Source organism: Psammomys obesus, unplaced genomic scaffold (assembly GCF_907164565.1).
Source record: "Psammomys obesus unplaced genomic scaffold, mPsaObe1.curated_primary_1811, whole genome shotgun sequence".
NCBI classification, from domain to species: Eukaryota; Metazoa; Chordata; class Mammalia; order Rodentia; family Muridae; genus Psammomys; species Psammomys obesus.
Genome location: NW_026585895.1, coordinates 43,192,480 through 43,208,357, shown reverse-complemented (window position 1 = coordinate 43,208,357; position 15,878 = coordinate 43,192,480). Strand labels below are relative to the sequence as shown.

Below are 15,878 nucleotides of genomic sequence, written 5' to 3'. Positions count from 1 at the left end.
GCACCAACTCACCCTTCCTGTTCATGCCCATCTGGAGACACTTAAGCAGGCGGCAGTACTGGCACCTGTTCCTCTGCTTCCGGGACATGACACAGTTCTTGTCACGACTGCACCGATACACACGTTTGTTGCAAATGCTTCTCTTGAAAAAACCTTTGCAGCCCTCACAGGAGATGATTCCATAGTGCAAGCCTGTGGCACGGTCCCCACAGATGAGACAGGTTCGTTGTTCAGCTCGATCATCTGGAACAGAAACTGAATGTGTACAAGTTAGAGCATAGTGGAGACAAAGAGGTTAAATTCGCAGTTCCTAAAACCTTCAGGCCTGCTGGGTAAATCACAAATACCATAACTTCAGGCAGCCTGGCAAGTCACTGGAGTGCCTTCTCCAAATCATGTACCCATTAGGTCTTTGGGAAAGAGCTGTTTTTCTAACTCTGTGCTTTTAATCTAGTAACACAGTATTCTTCCTCTCTGTCTCTTCCTAAAATATAGAGGAAAATGGACAAATGAGCACTTTAAAGTCAAGACATAAAGCTCATCAGTCACAGCTGAAGAGCTGAGCTTTTAACAATAACAGGCACCTGAAACCCTGAATGAATAAACTTATAAAAAAAAATCAATGAGTAAAAACTAGCCTTGCAAAAGAAATACTCAGGCTGGAGAGATGGCTCAGAGATTAAGAGCACTGGCTGCTCTTCCAGAGATCATGAGTTCAATTCCCAGCAACCACATGGTGGCTCACTACCATCTTTAGTGAGATTTGGTGCCCTTTTCTGGCATGCAGGTGTTCATGTAGGCAGAATACTGTATACATAATAAATAAATCTTAAAAAAAAAAAAGAAAGAAAACACTCTAAACTACCAGTGAACTGCACGTTGTAGTGGAAGGGCTCAGACTTTAAAGAATCTACAAGCAGAACCTGTAACACTCTGGGGGAATTTGCTGATCCCAAGTATAGGGTAGAAAACATACAAAATGAGCTTTGTTGTGCTTTTCACACCAATCACGAGGTCATGTCAAAAGGAAAAATAAGACAGTATGAAAATCTTCGACTAATCTAAGATAAAGCAAGCCATGCATCAAAAAAGAGTACCAAGGATAATGGATAAAGTGTCTCAAATCTAGGGCGTGAGGTGGCTCAGGAAGTAAAAGCACAAGTCTTTGCCTGTGTTCCATCTCTCCAGAAGCCATGGTGGATGGACCAAACCAACTACCAAAAGTTGTCCTCTCACCACCACCAGCACATGACCCTACCACACCTCACACACAAAAAAAAAAACCTTAAAAATTTCAAATTAACAAAACAAAACAAAAACCCAAAACAGTAGACTCATTAAGAACATTAAAAATGAAAAGCCTGGGTGTTCACAACTAGGTACTTGCTAGCTCTGTCTTTGTGAAAAGAACCGTCAACTTTTGAAGTATAACTACCTACCAGCAAGTGAAGATAGAGAAGAGGGTACAGCAGCAGGAACTACTGCCATGATGAGTCATGCCTTAAATGTGGTGCTAGACAGCTCTCTCCAACTTGGGTTTACTGAGAGGAGTCACACTCCTTTCTAGAGTACCCAGATAATTCACTAAGCTTCACCAAACTATCAAGAAAAGCTATAGGAAACCATCTAGAGATATAATAAGGTTATCTTTACCTAAAATGAGAGTCCTATCTGAGTATAGCCTTATTCTAAAATTGTTGTTTTTGTTTCTGTTGCTATTTGGTTTTTGACTCAGGATGTTATATATCTGAGACTGTCTTTGAACTCCTGGTCCTTTGTCTCCACACTTAGTTCTGGGATTACAAGTGTGTACCACCATGTCTAGTTGTTTCCAAAATGCTGCTGGTCATCTCTGGTAGTCAACAGTAAGTAAAGGTAAAATATTAGCCCCGGTTACATGCACCATGCAAGAAAGGCAAAAGACAGATCATGGCATATAGGCAGTAGCCATGTTAAAGAAGCAGATGTAAAAGTTTTGGTTAAAAAAAAGGGTGGTGCTGAGGAGACAAAGGTTAGGGCCAAAATGAAGAATTTGAAAGTCAACAACATTTAAAGAGCTAAAGCTAGGCCAACAGATCGGAACCACCACCAGGGCAGAAGACCCGAAGAAATACAGCAAGAGGAAACAGGATATTCAGAGAAAGGTAAGGATTGAGGGAAGTCAAATGAGAGGGCATAGTTTCCATAGAAGAAAAGGGTAGATTGGTTATATATCCACGATTACTACAGAAATGTAGATGAAAGAGCTTTCCAAAGATGATAACACTGTTAAATGCAACAGATGGAAGAGTGTAAGAAAAAGAAAAGGCTCAAAGATCAGAAAGTGAACACCTTTGCAGGGGTTTGGGCGAGAATCACACTGAAATAAAAACAGGCCAGGAGTGAAGGTGAGGGTCTGTAACCCTGCACTCTCAAGGTAGAGGCTGGAAAACCTCAAATTTCAGGTTAGTCTGGGCCACTTAGTGAGATCTTATCTCAAAAGGCCAAACAAACAAACAAACAAACAAACAAACAAGGGCTGGGAAGACAGCTAGGCAGTAAAGTGCTTGTTTGGGATTGCTCAAAGCTGTGGGTTTTATCTCCATCACCAAAATAAAACAAGTAGCAAATATTTGGTAAAGAAAGAAAACAACTACTTATAGATTATAATCCATATAAAGATGGATGGATGGATGGATGGATGGATGGATGGATGGATGGATGGATAGATGGAGTCAACAAAGTACCTGCCATATCGCATGAAAACCTGAGTTTAGATTCCTAACACCAACAGTCTGTGAGCCCCCAGTACTGCCAGCAGGAAAGGAAAGGCTGATGGATTTTAGGAGATCTCTGGGCCAGGCAGTCAGCCCAATCAATAAGCCTTTGGCTCTAGAAGAACAGGGTAAATGGCAATGGAGAATGACTCTCAGTGTCAGCCTCTGGCCTTCCTATGCACGTCCACCTAACCACACTCACACGCACAAACACACATACACACACAGATGCACATACACACCCCCAGAAACATACACCATGCATATATAGATATACACAAAAGAGTGCAAGATAACACTTTGTTAGAAGTAGCACATTCAAGCAGATTGCTTTTATTTTATGTTTAAACTAGGAAAGATTCAGTCACGTTTAAAGAAGACAAACATAGAAACAAAGACTTTCAAGAGACGAACGATCAACTCCCCAGTACCATTCAAGGACATGTGGAATAAAATTTATTTTAAATTTTTAAATGTATCTTTTTAAATGTACGAGTGCTCTGTGTGCATGTACACTTACACCCCAGAAGAGGTCATTAGATCCCTTTATAAATGGTCATGAGCCACCAGGTGGTTGCAGGGAATTAAACTCAGGACATCTGGAAGAGAAGCCAGTGTTTTTAACATCTGAGCCACCTCTCCAGCCCATGATCAACTACCCAGTACTATGAAGAGTTATATGGAATAAAATGTAATAAAAACTGTAAAAATAAGAACTAACCAGATACTGTCCTACCAAGCAATAAATATACACCAAGATTAGCAATACTCTATAATTTGGTTAAGTTCAGGCTAAAACCTATTACAAAAACACCTCTTGCTTTCATTGTTTCACTAAGCCTTGCTGTTACTGGATAACATCCTCATCCCAAAGAAGGACATTCTACCCATTCCAAGGGCTCAGGTTACACAAATTACAATTTGGAAACAGATTTTTATCAAAACCTGTTATTCAAGCTGTAATGACCAGATTTAAGAAACATTACAGCTGCTCACTTGACCAAAATCACACTAACAACCAAAGCAATTTGAACGTGCCTGGCTAAAGGGTTGTTAAAGAAAAGCTGGAACCTAAATTACTGGTTCCAGCTTCCAGATCAGGTAGTTGCACATTTTAAGGATTGACTTGTTTCCTAGGTTGCCACCATCCAAAATGAAAGTTTCAAGGTGGTACGACAGAACTGAGACTCTCAAATTTTCATTTAGAAGTAGAGCTTTGCTCTATTTGCATACCACTCCTTTTCCACACACTACTACAAAAATCCATTTCAAGAGGCCACATATGGAGTTCTCAGAGGACCTTTTCAAAAACTCACATCATCTGAGTGAAAACAAGCAAGCAATCCATAAAAAGGGGTGTGGGTTGACAGGAGGAATAAGTGCCAGTGCTCTGGGACTCAGCAGCTGATTGCAAGTCATAACAGGTTATTAGGTATTCTTTGGAGTACTAGAGGAGACTGATGGTTGCCTACACAAGGAAATGATACATGTTTAAGGAGATGGAATGTTAATTATTTTAGATATGATCACTATATATTATATACATGGGTGGATTTATCGAGCTATACTCCATAATTTTTTAAAAGAGTTTTTGAAATTGTATTTGCTATATATAGCTCAGGCTGGCAACCAAATTTGTTAGCCTAAGTACTGGGGTCAAAAACATGCAGCCACAATGAACAGCTCAAAAACTATGCATGGGCTGAATGTCTGGAACTTATTTTTATTGATTGATAAACAAATTTTAAAGATCTACTGTTTGTTCTAGTTGAACTGTCACTGAGAACTTTAAGGATTCCTTGCTAACTTATATTTTTTAAAAAAGTTAGTTGGCCCGGCAGTGGTGGCGCAGCCCTTTAATTCCAGCACTTGGGAGGCAGAGGCAGGCGGATCTTCTCTGAGGCCAGCTTGGTCTACCGTGCAAGTTCCAGCACACCAGGACTGCACAGAGAAACCCTGTCTTGAAACAAACAATCAAACAAACAAACAAATAAAAAATTGGTTGAATCTGATAAAAAAATATAAAATTTTCTCTTAAAAATGATATATACTGACATTTTCTTAATTTATAGCTTGAACACATACATTATAACTCTAAACAAATATTTTTGAAGTTAGAAATATATAGGAAAAAAAGAAAACACTGATTCGCTATTCAATAATTAATATTTCTTAATTCTAAACATCTTAAATTTATTCACTGGGTCAACACTTCAGTGGACAAAGAGAAGTGGTGATGTGAACTGGAGAAGAAGAGGGTACAGTTACCTAGAGTCCAGTTAGGACAAAAGTATGCAACAGGAAATTTCAGCCAGAGGACATAGTACAGACAAAAACTTGCTGGCTATAGTATGTTTTAGAAGTATACTGTTTGTGGTAGATGGAGATGAGGAGGTGGTCTTCATCTTGTCGGGAGACTCAGCATGTTGAGATGGACAGACAGCAGCTTCTGTAGCACATGCCTTCTGAGCTGTCTGTTTAGCTTACACCACACTTCCTTTCTTTGAAAATGACCATTGCTTCATTGTGAGGCACTTGTTTTATATTGTAGACAAGTGGACCTTGTAGACAGTTATGGTTACTGCTGCTTGGTAATGAGATACTTATCCAAGTTGATCCACTGAAATTCTCTGACCCTGAGATTTTGTACTGTAGATAGCATTTGTTAGCTTCTAGTGAGATGGAGTCTGAATGGCCAGTGATACAGTCTGTTCTAGAAAATCATGCTTGCCTATGTGGTGGTAACTATCACGGAAAGGGGATGGATGGAGTGAGACAAAGGTGCTCTACCATACTGCCTGAGAGATACTGAAAGTGGTTGTTGTGGCCTTTACCATCTCAACTCTTCTATATTTCTTTATGACCCATGCTCTGTTGCAGTTTTCTTCCAGTAACTTCCACTCAGTGCCTGAGTTAAATTTGATCACAATTCTTATAATCAAAATAAATTCCACTATGACAAACTTTCAAAACAAACAAACAAATCAACCTAGCTCCATCTAGAGGTAAAAAATAATATGGAGAGACAAAGAAAGAGGTACCCTACCTATCAGGGAAGGAAAATATAAATAACACAAATTGGGGGAAATCAAAGAAACAAAGAACTGTACAAAATAGGGGGTGGTACAGAGAAACTAGACAGAGTAGGCCAAGGAACAGAACAACAGAGTTAAAAATGATGGTAGATCTGTACCATGTGGGTAGAAATGTACAGTGTAGGAGGCTGGAGAGATGGCTCAGAGGTTAAGAACACTGGCTGCTATTCCTGAGGACCCAAGTTCAATTCCCAGCAATCACATGGTGGCTCATAACCATCTATAATGAGATCTGGTGCTCTCTTCTGGTGTGCAGGTATGCAAGCACAGGCACAACACTATGTATAATTAATAAATACATCTTAAAAAAAGAGAAATGTACAGTGTAATTAAGCCAGGTGTGGTGGCACATGCCTTTAATTCAAGAAGTTTAAAGGCAGAGGCAGGTGGGTCTCTGTGAATTGTAGGCCAGCCTGGTCTACAAAGCAAGTTTTAGAACAACCAGGTTAAACAGATAAACCCTGCCTTTAAAAACCAAACAAACAAGCAAAAAAGAAAGAAAGAAAAAGATGTACAGTATGAAAGATTTTAAGTTAGAACAAGAAAGAATTCAGTAATGGTCAAAGTTGTGCTGTAAATGAGGTAGCGAGAGTCTCATATACAAAATTATACTAGTGTTCAATATTTTCTAAAAGCAAGGTATACACAAACCGGAGACCTAGGAAGCAACAGGAAGAGTATTATAGACATGACATGAGTGCTAGTCTTTTCTGAGGACTGAGTTGCTCCCTAAATCCTACACATTAGACAGCATGGAACACTATAGGGAATTGTTTCCCCAAGGAATGGGCATGAGAAAGCACTAAGGTAAGGTCCAAAGGATACTGACTGTATTGTTTTGGCATGAGAAAGGTCAAATACATGATATGAAATCTAGTGGTCTTTGCAATTTATTTGTTTGTGGTTCTGAAATGTTTATAGCTACAAATAGGTGCTAAAACTTCTGTGTTCCTCAATCCACAGGTAAAATAAATCTACAAACAGTAAAATGAACAAAACAGGAAATCCTGTCTATCTGAAGGGTACTGTGAAAACTGTAATTTCTCTGGAACAGGTAGAATTTCAGCTCCTCAGAGCTTAAAGGGACATCACACGGTCATCTACTCCAATCTAAGTAATACATTCTAGCATCCACACCAGAACAAAATACTATTTCCTTACCATTACAGCTCTAACTGAACAAAGACATGCATCACTGGATCTTGTAATGATGCTCCCAAGGCCTAACCATCCAAGCTCAATCCCAGGGAATCAAACAGTAGAAAAAGAGAATCAACAACCATATGCTGTCCTCTGCCTTCTACATAAGTGGGACATGAACACCCACACAAACAAATGTAAAAAAGATGTTAAGTGACTGGTGAGCAAAACATCTATAGAGCTCTGAAGTGGTGTTGCTATTTCCACAGTATGGATTCAGGAACTCAAGACAGAACCTTTGCTTTTCACAGAGATAGCGGTCAAATTGGAGGACACAATGTGTGACAGTGTACTCATATTTAAACAGCAGCTGTGATCTCAGTGATGAATGCAAACAGACTCCAAGATTTATTCTGAGTTTATTATTGTGACAAAGAAAGAGTTATAAAAGGTCTTTTTGGTAAACAAAATAAGAATATTAAAAAAATGCACTGCTACATTCAGGACTTTTATGTCAAATTTGTTAAGAATTCTAGAGGAAGTGACAGTAATGGTTAATCTTTAGTATCAATACAATGGAACTGAAAACTACTTGGGAGACTGTATACAGCAGACCAGAGAAGATTAACTAAGGGAATGGCACATCCTGAATATGGGCAACACTATTCCACTAGCTGGGGAAGCCAGATGGAATAAAAAGAACATGGAGCGAGCCCCAGATGAACAGGCATCTTCTTTCCTGGATACTATAAGAACTACTGTGCTCTACCACAGCCTTCCTGGCAGGACATACTAAACCTGAAACTGTAGAATAGAACAAACCCTTCCTCCTTCTAGCTGTATGTATGTCATGAGCTTGCTCACGGTAACTCCGAAGTCTGATGACACCACTACACTCTGCACATTCCTAGAACATGTGGCTTCACTTAAAGTGGATCTCAGAACTGAGCAGGGACCTAGGCAGTTGATTACCAAGCTCTGGGCTGGCACACCAATTTGTTATGTGGAGTTCTTATAACCTGTGTGCTTTTTAACAAAACTACATTTTATTTGTTTTATAGGTATGTGTGTGCTTGTGTAGAGGTCAGAAGACACCTTTTGAGAGTCAGGCCTCCTTTCACAATGTGGATCCAGAGGTCTAAACTCAGGTTACAGAGCTTGGTGGCAGACACCTTTACCCACTGAGCTATATTGCCAGCTCAAACTGTGTGCTTTCATTTAAAGATAGAGAAACTATACTGTTCATTAATTCAACTGGTTTTGTGCTTGGTTGGAGCTATACATTAGGGGTACAGAAAAAAAATAAGAATTGCTCTATGTCCTGTGATGTAGTCTAGTAGAAGCATATAGTTCCAAACATTAAAAAGTGTAGCAAAGTATTAGAGGCATAATGACAGCAACACAACACGATGCAGAAAGGTATGCTGGCCTATAAGGATGAAGCTGCATGCAGCATGAGAGGCTTTCTTTTTTTCTTTTCTTTCTTCTTAAAAAATTTTTATTTATTTATTCATTTATTTATTTATTATGTATGCATGCAATGTTCTGTCTGCATGTATACCTGTGTGCCAGAAGAGAGCACCAGATCTAGATGGCTGTGAGCCACCATGTGGTTGCTGGGAATTGAACTCAGGACCCCTGGGAGAGCAGCTAGTGCTCTTAACCTCTCAGCCATCTCTCCAGCCCCTTTTTATTCTTTTTTTTTATTAAGTTATGCTTGCTTTACTGAAATCATTGTATTTTTACTTAGATTTATATTGTGAAAGATGATGATCTAGTAACTATAAAGTATAACAACACTTTTGGATAGAGTTTTGCAGAGACAGAAAGGAGAGGATATAGTCTAAGAATATAGTTTGTGTACCACTGTCACCACCACAATCAAGGTTCAGAATAGTTTCCTTAGTCCTAAACCCTCTTTGATGTTCTCCCTTTCCATCCATACAGCCACTTTGCTCTCAGTCTCTACCACCCCTGATCTGTTTGGTTACACAAGTATTGTCATATGGAGAATGTCACACAGATGTAAATTAAAAAAAAAAAAAAAAGACTCAACAGTTAGCCTTTTTGAATTTTGTGAGTAAGCTGTATCAAACCCAGGGACTAGTGCATGTCTGCCTTTATTCCACACTTCTACACACTGTGCCACACACTAGAAATAATCCTTTCTTTCCACCCACATTCCAAAGCAGGTTGGTGTATGAAGAGGATTACAGAAGACTGTATCATGATACATCAATTCAGTTGTTTAACATTTTAAAATCCCACAAAGGACTAGAGAATTGGTGAGTAGGTCTTCTCAAAGATCATCTTGACTATTAAGAAGAGGGCTTGAGCAATAAACTATAAGGCATGAGCAATAAAATAACTTCAATAACTACAAGTTATAGCTCCTTTTCATTTGTCAGACAAGTGCTTTGCCACTGACCCCCATCCCTAAACCCAGCTTTTTTATACTGTCCATAGCTGAACAGTATTCCCTCAGATGTTTGCTGAGCCATTTACTTTTTCAAGACCATTTTGTTCTTAAAATTTGAGATAGTTATGAATAAGGCTGCTATAAACATTCATGCCCTAGGAACAAAACTGTCAAACTGTTACATGTAGGCCATTTCATTTGCATTCTTCCCCTTAATATGTATGTATCTTTAAATACATACATGTATGTGTGTGTGCACATACACAAACACACTGTGTAGAACATTTCTTTGTATGTTCGGATGCCATGCATATTATCTTTGGAGACACGTTTATCTAATTTTTTTTCTTTGCTTTGCTCGGTACATCTGTTAATATTCAAACAGGGTCTTCCTAGGCTAGCTTTGAATGCATGCTCCTCTTACTTTAGCCTCCTGGGTGATGGTATTATGTGTATATACCAACATACCTAGTTCTTAAACTTTCTTACTTGGGTTGTGTCCCATATTTTCTCTCTCTCTCTCTCTCAGTAGTTCAAAGCCTTGAACAAAGGCTCTGCCACTGAGTGATATCCCCAGCCAAGTTATTCTCTTATTTTTGAGTTTTGAGAGCTATTCATAATTTTTGTCTAGAAGTCTTAAAAAGTTTTTTTTTTTTTTTTTTTTAAAAAAAAGATTTTTATTTGATGAGGGTTTGCCTGAATGTATGTAAATAAAACGTGTGCAAGCCTGGTACCCTTGGAGGTCAGGAGAGGGCATCGGATTCCTTGGAATTAGGGATAATTGTGATCTGTCATGTGGGTGCTGGGAACCAAATGCTGGTCCTCTACAAGAGCAGCAGATGTTCTTAATCATTGATCCATCTCCTCTTGTCGCTGAACAAGATTTCTTAATTAAAAGCTAAATGACAAATGAAAAGGAGCTATAACTTGTAGTTATTCAAGTTATTGTTCATGCCTTACATCCTACTGCTCAACTCTCTTAATAGTCAAGACGATCTCTAGAGAAGACCTACTCCCCAATTCTCTAGTTCTTTGTGGGATTTTAAAATGTTGAACAATGAATTGATGTATCATGATATAGTCTTCTACAATCCTCTTCATAGATCAACCTGCTTTGGAATATGGGTGGCAAGAGAGAATTATTTCTAGTGTGTGGCACCTTAAGTGGGAGAACTATAGAATTTAGTGAAGCCAGAGAATTAGGCTGGAGCTTAATCATAGATTTCATTTTATGTTCTGGAAGTAGTGACTAGAACGTTTTAAGCAAAAGAATGTAAAAATCCCTATGATCATACTGTAGCATGGACTGCAGAAGAGGGTATAGGAAGCCTATGAGAAGGAGACAGACAGTAGGTAAAAAGGTGGTCATCTAAGTGACAGACAAAGCTAGCTCAAGCTAGATGGTTAGAGGACATTGTATTTAGATTTGAGATCTATTTTGGTGGGAGCATTGACAGAGCTAGATGATGGAATATAAAAGAAAGTAAAGGAATTAGGGAATGACTCCCAGATTTCAGTTTTAAACAGCTAAAGGATTTTGAGTGTTTACCAAGATTTGGGAAGATCACTGACGAAACAAGTTAACATGAGGGATAAAAGTAGGGTCTATAGAGTTTGACTCTGATAAGTTTGTGGTCCCAATCAGAAAGTTAAAAAGATGTTAAGAGAGTTTAGACACAGAAGTCTGAAGCTCAAGGGAGGTTCCTGGTTAAAGATACACTTTGTGTAGTAGTCCCCAAATAAACGAAAGACCAAAGTCAACAAAAGAGAAAAAACTAGCAGAGAAGAGTTAAAGGACTAATTCCTGGGGACATGCTAACATTTACAAGTCTCAAAAAGAAACGGAGAAACTGTTGATCTGAGACAAGGTTTTAAAGAGGGAGGGGGAAGGTGGCTTAGTTTGCAGAATGTTTGCTTAGCATGAATGAAACCTCAGGTTCAACCCCCACCATGACATAACCAGATGCAGTAGCTCCAGCTCTCAAGAAGCAGAGTTAAGAGAATGCTAACCTCAAGGTCACTCTTCCCTGTAGGGGATTTGAAACCAGTTTGGACTACAACACCCAATTTTAGGTGGAAGTAGGTGTAGAGAAGACCTGTATACTGGAAGTCAAGGGGGGAAAAGTACCTCAAAAAGGAGACAATTCAAGACTAAGTTCTCAGGTGGCTGGAGAACAGAAATTCAAGACCAGCCTGCCCAGGCTACAGAGTAAAATCAAGACAAGTTTGTACAATGCAGAAAGGCCTTGTGTTAAAATAAAATATAAAAATAAGACTGAGGATACTGTGGGTTCAAACAAAAGCAAACATCAGGGAGAGGGGAGATTGATATTTTTAGCCATTTTCTTTCATCTACTAGCAAATAGTACATCTACTAGCTTTTGTAGTATAAGACTACATACATGGATAGATCTACATGAAGTGATCAAGTTAGGTAATGTCTGCCTTCCTAAAGAGAGCGCACATATTTTAATGGTTTTAGTGTGAAGCTATATAGAAATCCTGAGGACCCATCTATATTCATTTCTAATCCCTAAATTTCATGGTGCTGCCTTAATGCTCACAGTGACTACAAATTTTTCTAATTTCTGCAAAGAGCCATCAATTCACTAGAAAGAAAGGTTACTATACAAATACATTAATCTAGAATAGCAGCTCGAGTGTTATTAGTATACAGATGTCATTTCTTCATTTAACTGTTTATTTACTTATTTAGAGACAGGAAGTATCCCTGACTGGCCTGTAACTCATCACAGGCTGGCCTGGAATTCACTCTGCCTCTGCCTTCCCAAGTGCTGGGATTGAAAGCATAAACCACCATTCTAGGCAGTAGCACTCTTATTTATTTTTCAAGACAGAGTTTCTCTGTGTAACCCTTGCTGTCCTAGCACTTGATCTGTAGATGAGGCTGGTCTGGAACTCACAGAGATCCACCTGCCTCTGCCTGCCAGTGCTATAATTAAAGGAGTGAGGCACCACTGCTTGCCTGTCCTTTTTCTTTTTTTTTTTTTGGAGGGGGTTGGTTGTGGGGGCTGACGACGATGACTCTTCTTAATAAGAAACTTCAGTAGTCAAATGAATCCAATGCCTGATGATGGGAAGCACCAGATTTTTATTGTCATAAATTGTTTTGATAAATGTTCCTAAGAGCCTCTTTGGAATAAACCCAAAGACAATTTTCTTTGGTAGTTGTTTTTGATATAGTTGCTGAAAGTGTCTTTTTACTTTTCCAATAGAGGGGTGTAAATTAAACTCAAATTTAATTTAATTTGGATGTCTCTAAAAAGAACTATAGTCTCTAGTTGAGAAATATAATAACTGAACAAAATATAACTACTTGCATTCTACAAGTCTTTTACCAATAACCTCTATTTTCACATCAACCCTGTTAAGTAAAGGTTTAATCTTTTTATGGTGTGTGTGTGTGTGTGTGTGTGTGTGTGTTTAGTATTTAAGGGTCTAAGCTGGGTAATTGTGGTGCCACACAACTTTAATTCCAGCAATTAGCAGAGGCTGGCAATCTCTTAGTTCAAGAGCAGCTTGGTCTACACAACAAGTTCCAGGATAGTCAGAGCCACACAGAAAAATCCTGTCTCAATAAAACAATAAAACAAAACAAAACAACAACAACAAAAAGGTATAATACATAGCCCAAACTGGCCTCAAACCCATTGTCCTCTTGTCTCAGCCTCCTGAGTGACGGTGTCACACTGACTTGTAGTTTAAATCTACAGATGAGGATATGGGTGCTACTTTTGCTTTAGACTTTATAATTACAGGGAGAAGAGGGAAAAAGAAACACTCTTTGAGGGGACTACAGAAATGGTTAAGACCACTTGCTGCTCTTCCAGAGGGTCCAAGTTCTGTTCCCAGTGCCTACACTAGGCAGCTCACAACTGCCAGAAACGCCAATTCCAGTGGATTCTATGTGCTCTTCTGGCCTATACAGGCTCTTCAGGCACTTAAATGGCATCTACATACATACACAGACTGTGCACCCTTTCTCTCCCCACATACAGACAACACACACACACACACACACACACACACACACACACACACACACACCACTCCCCAACACATAACCCACTCTTTTAGTTGTCTAACCCAGAGAGGGCTCTGTGTTTGGAGACATGAATAGGGGAACAGTCAGGCTGCTGGGTGGAGAAAATGATATGAAACTACTTTTGGAAAATGCTATTCTGTAACCGGAGTGTTAAGCAAATATAGCAGGCCCCAAGACACAAGCTTTTCACAGGCTTCCTCTCAGCTAATAGTCAGCTCTTGTCCAAGGATACAGCTCTCCAACCTGTCTCACTGGTCATACAACATTTTCAAGGCTGAATTTCCAAAGCGTTGATTACTGCCTTCTAAACTGAAACATTCCCTAGGTACCTTTTCCCTTGAGGTATAAACAGCATGAGTCACAGGCTTAGCTAAGAACTCTTTCCTAATCTTCCTAAATTTGCTACTCTTTGAAAATCATACTCATTTCAAGCCATGTTAAACTCGTTACAGGTTACTCTCACAGATGCTCTCTTATTTAGTGTCCATAGCCTAGGATAGGTATTGCTGTCCCCTATTGTATATAAATGAAACTGTGGCCTACATAGCCAAGTAACAGAATCAGCCTGATGAAATTCACTTCCTAAACCAGAGAAAGCCAGTAGCAAGCCACTAGATGTAGTCAAGCATGAGCCATCTAAGTAGCAGGGGCTACCTTTGCCACAGAGACCAAAGGATCCACTTAAAGGTAACAGAAATAGCAGCAGTTTGGGGTTTTGTTTTGATTGCTTAAAAATTCTTTAGAAATTACAACTGGCCCTCCTGAAAAGCCTTAGAGAGCCATCAGCCTGCTAACTCCCGACCCTTCCTGCTTCTCACCCCAATGAATGCAAGGTCCTTGGATCACTGTGTGAGATTCTAGACCCTGTTAGAGTCAGCAATTGCCTTTATAGTTTTCAGGATTTTCAAAATATACAAAACAGGTGGGTATTGGAAATACCCTTAAACTCTTAATCCTAACATATATAGCTGCATTTTTTCATAAATATGGTGTTTTCATCAAAGTTTTAGAAAAATAATTTTTGTACTATCAAAAAATTCGAGATGTGAATGTATTTCAATTGCTTCAATAAACCATTGAGGCATGTAGAAAGAAGAACCTTGCAAAAACATTCACTCCTTGGATAAAATGAAATCTCAGTAGCAAGGTGACAGAAAGAATGACCTGGTTGTTTGGTTTTCATAGTAGTCCCTCCAATATTCTTCTTTCTCCCTCCTCTAAATCAAACATGATTGCAGCAATGTCTGTGTGTGAAAATGATAAAAGCAACGAGCCCAAATCCCAACCTCATCTTGAACCCTGAAGACTTTTATGGCTTTTCCTTCACTAGGCCCTCCCCCTAATACACATTAAAGACCAAGTTGTTCAAAGGGGTCATAGTAGGTTTCATACCTCATTTTAATACAATGTAATGGTAACTAAACTTCCAAGTTTTTTAACATAATTTTTTCCTTTAAGTATTAGTGCAGAGTTACAATGTATCTGACATGGAGAAAAAGTGCTATCAGGCAGGCATCAGATTTTCCCTTCACACAACATTTTTCTTCAACAAAGAGATATGGACTAAGTGTGTGTGTGTGTATACATACAGACAAATATTCACACATATCCAGAAGACCCATGAAATGTCTTAAGTATTTGCCTTAGCTCAAATTGTTCAAAATAAGTCTGGTCTTAATTCAAGAAGCCTAAATAAATTGGACTTGCTGCTAATTTCAATGCTGGTCTCCCCCTTCCCCCACGTCTTCTTCCATCTGTATGCCTGCAAGTCACATTACAGACCCCCAGCTGTTTTATTCATTTATTCTTATAAGTTTGGGAGAAGAATTAGAGGCTGGTTTTGATTCCATTTTTCTCAGTTCTTAACATTAATTGTCACCAATACTTTGAAGGGTTAGTGTGGTAAAGACATAGCAACTGCTCCATTACTCTTTCAACTGCCATAAACAGTTTGCATAATAAAATAGCCAATGAATTAACCCCTTGGTCCTCTGGAAAAAGATACAGCAAAACAGAGACCTTATAGTTGGACTTGGGAAAAAGGAAGCTTTAAGGATGAAAATCTGCACTGGAGCAAAGGAATGACAAACCCTTTAAATCTTTAAAACCACAATTTATTTGGCAGAATTGCTCACTTTCCCCCACTCAGGCATTTTTGTCTAACTTTTGCACATACACATTTGAATATAATGAGTTCACAACATCAGTGTATTTTAAGATAAATCCTATGACTTTTGCACATTTCTTAGACTACAAACCTGGATTTAAATAATTTCAAAATAATGCACTAAGATCATCTGTGTAGTTCAATCCAAGTTTTAAGAGCCAATACCAGCTGTTAGGGGAGGGGTTTCACATATGCTACACAAATCCTCACCAAATCGTATTGTCTGCCTTCCTTC

The 15,878-nt window shown here is 38.9% G+C and overlaps 1 protein-coding gene across 3 annotated transcripts in view; it reads right to left on the bottom strand.

Annotated features, from left to right (window-relative positions):
* Nucleotides 1–15,878, bottom strand: part of Nr6a1 (nuclear receptor subfamily 6 group A member 1) — a 177,840-nt gene that overhangs the window by 39,706 nt on the left and 122,256 nt on the right. For all 3 annotated transcript variants that reach the window (XM_055600251.1, XM_055600252.1, XM_055600253.1), the window contains one exon: nucleotides 13–255. In XM_055600251.1, the coding sequence (XP_055456226.1) occupies nucleotides 13–255 (243 nt within the window). The remainder of the gene's footprint in view (nucleotides 1–12; nucleotides 256–15,878) is intronic.